Here is a 7,173-nt window from a genome sequence, read left to right as displayed (position 1 = left end):
TATATATAATCTTATTAGAGAAAATCATGAGTATTTATTTGTCTTCTGAAAAGCCTCTCTGCCTTCCTTTCAAATCTCTAAAAAAGAGGAAGAGACCTAAATAAGTAATCTACATTTTTTGGTAGGTGAACCCATTATAATTTGACAAAGGCAATGCAATTGTCTTCATATCAAATGTTACCCTTCAGATAATGCACTGATAATCTTGATGCTGCAGAAGAGGTTTTATGACAAAGCATGATGTCAAGAAAAATCAATAACAAGGAAGACCATTATCTTCATTATCTAAGTGTTTGATGTTTTTTTCTATAGCTACAAAACACTTCATTATCTCACTTAAGTCACTGAGTCTAATAACTTAAATAATAGAAAAATAATTTTATTCAGCACAATACCATAGATGATCATCTGATTATGCACTGAATCTAGAAATAACCACAAGTATTTATAAGGAGAATTATAGCATTACAATTTTTTCAAGGTACTCAATGCATTTAACTCAACTGCCAGACAATATATGCATTTATATTTTGTTCATGACACATTTTTTTTTATAGCCTGATGACAGAAAAAGGTTTTATCTCTTTTGTTAATCAAGAGGTAAATATTTTCTTTTTGTTGTTGTTGTTGTGTGCCGTCGAGTCGGACCTGACTCATAGCGACCCCTCCTTGGGTTTCCGAGGCAGTATCACTACGGAAGTAGGATTGCCCAATCTTCCTTCTGAGGAGTGGCTGGTGGGTTTGAACTGCCAGCCTTCTGGTTAGCAGTCAAGTACCTTAGCCACTATGCTACCAGAGATCCCAAGTATTTTCTAGTGGATTAAAAGGATTGTACATTGTAAGGATTATAGCAGATAGATTTATAAGGTATGATCCAGTTACTATAGGGTGTAATGAGGAAGCAAAGTACAGCTAAATTAGTAAAATTACGTATGTTTATATAAAAGAGTCAAATGAATTCAGTAGACATAATTCTGGCCTTTTGCTGTGATTTCCATTTCTCAAGAACCACCATGACACACTTTCATCCCTATTAAGTCAGAATACCAAGAAATGCTGTCAGTGTCTTCATGGAAGAAAGACCTAGAGCTCTGCTCCTATAAAGATAGGAGCCTAGAACACCCTCTGGACAGTGCTACTTTGTCACACGGGGTTGATATGAGTCAAAACAGCACCTAACAACAACAACAATTCCAGGGATACAATGGATTGGGCCAGTTGTAGCAGTCTGACTCAGCCTGAAACAATTATATTTATTGTCCTAAAGTTATTGTAGCTGAAACAGGTTAGTGTGACCAACTCCTGCAAAGAAGTTCATATTTTCCTATTATTGAGGTCCTGTGGCAGTCTGGCTTTAGTTCTTTCTGATCTTGAATATTCAATTCATACTTGGATGTCATGAAGTAACTCCAAATGTTTACATGAACATTCTTCTTTTTCTGTCTGTGTAATCTAATGAATGTAAATTTTGATTGTTTGTCACCAAAAGAATATTACATTAAAACATTGAGGGATATTAGAAATAGATGTTTTCTGAACACTAAGGGGAAAGTTTTTGAAAAGAGAGGAAAAGAAATGTTTCACTAACAGGTAATGCATACAGACACATTGTTGTTGTCATGTGCCGTTGAGTCGGACCCGACTCATAGCGACCCCTCCTTGGGTATCTGAGGCAGTATCACTATGGAAGTAGATTGCCCCATCATCCTTCTGAGGAGTGGCTGGTGGGTTTGAACCGCCAGCCTTCTGGTTAGCAGCCTTAGCCACTATGCTACCAGAGCTCCCACAGTCACAGACACGATAAAGAGTTTGTTTCACACACACACACACACACACACACAGAAATCTACATTAATTATTTGATTAATTGATTAAGGCATTCATTATAATATTTGTACATTCTGTGTCCCGTGAATGCAGCAGAAAGATTGAGGTTGGTAGTAACATCCTAGTCTTCTAAGGTTTATGTTTTTAACTGTCCACAGTAAATTGAAAAAGAAGACATACAGTGGATTAGAAAAAGGATATTCAAATTTTCCACCTTGTTATAATTATAATCCAATGATTATTACCCTAATATGTTGAGATATTTCTAGACGGTACCTCAATAATATCTGTCAACTTCTTGTATATCCATTTTGGGAAGATAGGATTGGGAAATATGAATATTTTAAGTTTTACTCTGGTTAGGTCTTCTGTGGACACATCTGCTGGGATGGATTCAGATGTGATATAGAAGTCAGTTTTTTATCCCGAACTTCCCTGTTCCTTGTTGATTCATTATGCTCAGGTCATTTTGATTGGCTGAAGAGTCCTAGCACTCTCATCCTTATCTCTTTGGTTTTCACCCCGTACACAATGGGATTCATGGTAGGTGGCATCAGTAAGTAGAGATTTGCCAAGAGTATAAGAGTATGCCTGGGCACGTGGTGACCAAAGCGATGGGTAAAGAAGGAAAAGAAGGCCAGGGTATAGAATATTAAGATGACAGTTATATGAGCTCCACAAGTTCCAAAAGCCTTTGTCCGAGCTTCCTTTGAAGGTAATCGGAATACTGTCCCCAGGATTAGCCAGTAGGAGAGGGAGATAAGGATAAAGTCCAGCCCGGTGGTGAGAAGAGCAGCTGTGAGTCCATAAATGCTATTAAGGGAAATGCTATTGCAGGCCAATTTGGCAATGCCCATGTTCTCACAGTAGGTATGGTGAATGATGTTGGTCTGGCAAAACCGTAGTCGGAGAATAAGCAGGACACCAGGCATGACTACAATCACACTCCGGACCGCCAAAGCCAGGCCCACCTTGCTAATAAGTGAGCCTGTAAGTAGGGTTGTATAGTGGAGTGGTTCACAGATGGCCACATAACGATCAAAAGCCATAGCCAGAAGAACAGCTGATTCAGAGAGGAAGAGAGCGTGAACAAAGAACATCTGTGTGAGGCAGGCAGAAAATATTGATGGGGATGGGCCCTGCCAGAAGATGAGAAGCATTTTGGGCACTGTGACAGTACAAAGGAGGACATCATTGAATGCTAGCATTGCTAGGAAGAGGTACATGGGCTCGTGGAGGCTTTTGTCCCAGACCACCACCCTAATAATGAGGCCATTGCCTATCACAGCCAGAAGGTACATGACACTGAACGGGATTGAGATCCAGATGTGGAAGTCTTCTAAGCCTGGGACACCAGTCAGCAGAAAAGCAGTGACTTGGGTGGATGTATAGTTGGATGTTAAGGATGTCAGGGAGAGGCTGCCAATAACTGTTACATGAGAAGTAGAAAAGAAGTTGAGTGATAACAGCAGAAAATGAGTGTTGAGTTTTGGTTCCTTCATACTACTCAAGCCCCAATTTTTTTTTTTTTTTTGGCATGATGAAGTAGGAGTGAGTATTATGAATAAAATGATCAGAGATAAACTATTAATAATTGAATGATTGTGGGCAAATCCCTTCCCTTCACTTAAACACCTTGTTTTCTCTGAGTGGGGAAAGTATAAACCAAGATGATAAAGATCTTGGTCTTTTCTCTTTGATAATGCCAATTGTTCTAACCACATAGTATCTTTTGAACTTTCAGCTATTCTATGTATATAGCAAGGAATCCTAGTAATGCAACAATTAAGTTCTGGCTGCTAACAAAAAAATTTGACCACCTAATGGCTCTGCTCCTTGAGAGAAAGACTAGCAATCTGCTCCCGAAAAGATTACACCCAAGAGAACCCTATAAGGAGTTCTACTTAGCCACATGGAATTGCTATAAAGCCACATTGACCTGGCAGAGCACAAGACACAACAATGTATATAATTATTACCTTTCCAACTTATTATAAATTCTTAAATATAAACAACAAAAAAAGGAACTACTTTCTTTTCTTTCTATAACACTCTTTCTGTAACACTGGAGAAAATGAATATTTTTCTATGAACAATAAAATCAATTTAATTGCCCTGGTTTGCAATCAAAGCAGTAACTTTGGAAAAGCTATCTATATGTTCATCAAAACTTTTACACTGAAAATCTTAGGAAGTTTTAAATGGTTATGCATAATAAATATGAGTGTAACTAAAAAGACTCATTAAAATGTCTAATTTACAGTCTCAACTTTTTATGTAAGCCTGTCACACCATCTAACAGACAGAAAACTGTCTTGCATTTCAAAATAGCTATTAATCAGTCTTTGTATTACTTGAAATCCTCTTTTCTAGATTATTCCAGCTCTTTGCAATGAAGTAGTGCACATTATTACATTGTCTCCACATGGTCATCCTATTCTGCCTTACTTATAGGAACATTATAAGTCAGAATCACCTTGATGGTAAAAGGTATCTTACACTACTTTCTTTCTTTCTCTCTCATAACATCTGGGTGAAGAAGAATAGGCAAAATTTCTGTCAAAAAACAAACACATAGAATAGATGAATTGGCTTTAATGAAAGTTCCAAGAGAAATTTTTTGAAAATATAGTAAAAACTGGGAAATTTTGTCAAACTTTTACAGTAACCCTATAAGACTGAGACTTTGCTTCATTTATCTCCCAGCGGGGCCTGGTCTTGGTTGTTAAGCAGGCACACAAGAAACATCAACGTATTTAGATAGAACACATGTCACATGTCAGGAAAAGAGGCAATATAGCAGTAATAGTCAATAATAACTAACATTTCTCAGTGCTCAGAAGGTGTTAAACATTTTCCTGAAACTTGATGTAAACACCTTACATGTTGTTATGTGCCATCGAGTTGGGCCCGACTCATAGCGACCCCTCCTTGGGTTCCTGAGGTAGTGTCACTACTGAAGTAGATTGCCTAACCTTCCTTCCCAGGAGGGGCTGGTGCGTTTGAACCCCCAGCCTTCTGGTTAGTAGTCAGGTGCCTTAGGTACTATGCTACCAGAGCACTTTACATAGATTATACAACTATATATGGAAGAAAATGTTATTATCTCTATTTTGGAAATACCGACACTGAAGAGTTAATTTTTCTGTGATCACATCACTAATAAGTGTGTAAAACTTGTTTTTAAACAAAAATATTCTAATTCCAAAATCCAACAGCTTTAGCCACTGAAGCATTCATACTTACCATTTAGATGCATGGTTTTTTCTAATACATTGGAAACACAAGAAGGTAGATCTTGAATTTTCTCTCAGTACTTTCAATGGTGATATTCCTAGGTTTTAGGTAAAAAGTCATGACTGGTTTATAAAAACTCAGAAGACATATATATGCCCACACACATACATGAATACTTTCATACACACACACACACACACACACGCACACACACAACTATATGATATGATACATTAATATCTATTTTAAAAGACAGCAAAGGGAATATCTAAGGGTCTCTTGAGTATTGTAACTTCTCAGTGACTACTTTTACACCTGAGACCTTACAGTCAGTATTTGGATTAGCTGACTAAATCATGTATTTCCACTTGTGAAATTATATATCCCAATTTTGATCAGCACAACTGTGCCAAATAATTTCCCAAACTGGTGACATTTTCTAAGTGGCAGCTCTTTTTATTTTTTTTTTTTGTGGAAGCTCAGTATTTAGTCCTTAGAGAATATTGCAATACTGTAAAAAGAAAGTTTTCTATTGCACCTCTGCCCTGGAACATGAAAACCTTGTGTGACAAAACCCAACTATTATTGATTTTGTTTTAATACATTGCAATAAATCACTAGCAATACTTTTGTGAAACATTTTTTTAGTTTTTTTCTGAGGGAAAAATGTGACAAGATATTGAAGAACTTCCATTTTTAAATGCAGGTATTTTTTAATGTCTTTAGTTGGTCAAGCTATTAACTATTAAAGAACATGATTTCAAAGATTCAGGTAATATATTTCTAAATTTGGAAGATTAGCTAAATTCTGCATGTAGCCTATATCATTTGCTATTTTCTTGGTAGATCAGTAAAATTTAGGAATCAATTAATTCAATTTACAATCTTAAATTAATATGATTCAAAAGAAGTCATGCTTAATACCCAATCTCATATATAACACATGTGGATAAAAATATCGATTTGTCATATGCAATGGAAAACTCTTGGCTATCAAAATATATATGCTTGTTTTTCCTATGGGGCTGTTCTGTTCTGTCCTATAGGTTCACTGTGCATTGGAATTGACTAGATAGTAGTAGATATTAGTGGGTTGAAATGCTTAGAAAAATAATAAATAATCTTCTTGCTCCTTATTGATCTTGGAATCACAGCTATTCAAGGTGCTGATAGTGATGGTGGTTAAGCCTGCATGACATGATAAATTTTTAGGTCAATAAGTGAGTCTGTTTTGTGGAGAATAGAATCTAATTTTCTTGGATCCTATAATAATTTCTTAAGATATAAACACACACACACGCACACTGCCATAGAGTTGATTCTGACTCATTTGATTTCTAAGGCTGTAAATCTTTGTGGAAATAGACTGCTTTGTCTTCCTCCCATCTGGTGGGTTTGAACCACCAACTTTCTGATTAGCAGCTAAATGCCTTACCCACTATGCCACCAGAGCTTCTTCTTCAGGTCTAGTAGATAATATATATTTCTCAAGAATTTAAAAGTATTCATATTTCAGACTAATAAACTAGAAGTACATTTTGGGTGGACTGCAATTTGAATGGGAACTTTGAGCAATAACAAGGGAACTGATTACAACAAGGGGACAGGGGAGGCAGGATTGAATTCAGGAAGATAAAGAAAGATCTATCTATGAAGTCAAATAGTGGAATCTGTGGTGTAGGCAGGCTCTGGGTCATTAAAATTGGTAGATGGTCCAAACAGAAAGTTGCTCTGGTTAGGATCTAATAAGAAAAACTTAGACCTCACAATGAAATCGTGCATTTAAAACTTACAGTTAATAGAAAATTTTACAGGGTGGTTATAAAATCTGGAAACAGATAATGATTTGCAAAATTGAACTGTTTTCTTTATTTCTTCCAGTGTATGCTAATGGATGAAGTTTATTCATTAAAAATCAAATTATCTGAGGTAATATATCTTAGAAATAAGTGAAATGAATGGATACACTGTGCCCACCATCATTTTGCACAGTGTACTGATAACAATGGATGACACTTTAAACACATCATGTAATATCATATATTGTTGTTGGTAGGTGCCATTGAGTCAGTTTTGACTCATAGCAACCTCATGCACAACAGAACAAGA

The 7,173-nt window shown here is 36.3% G+C and overlaps 1 protein-coding gene across 1 annotated transcript; it reads right to left on the bottom strand.

Annotated features, from left to right (window-relative positions):
* Positions 1–2,291: 2,291 nt before the first annotated feature.
* On the bottom strand, positions 2,292–3,188 carry LOC103213292 (olfactory receptor 52D1-like). Its single transcript, XM_007959124.2, has one exon. It carries the CDS (start codon positions 3,126–3,128, stop codon positions 2,292–2,294), a length of 837 nt encoding a protein of 278 aa, XP_007957315.2. The 5' UTR covers positions 3,129–3,188.
* Between the last annotated feature and the right edge of the window lie 3,985 nt (positions 3,189–7,173).

This window comes from Orycteropus afer, unplaced genomic scaffold (assembly GCF_000298275.1).
Source record: "Orycteropus afer afer isolate SDZICR_OR568_19922 unplaced genomic scaffold, OryAfe1.0 scaffold01528, whole genome shotgun sequence".
NCBI lineage: Eukaryota > Metazoa > Chordata > Mammalia > Tubulidentata > Orycteropodidae > Orycteropus > Orycteropus afer.
The sequence above is the reverse complement of the archived record's forward strand: the minus strand, read 5'-3'. Positions and strand labels throughout refer to the sequence as shown.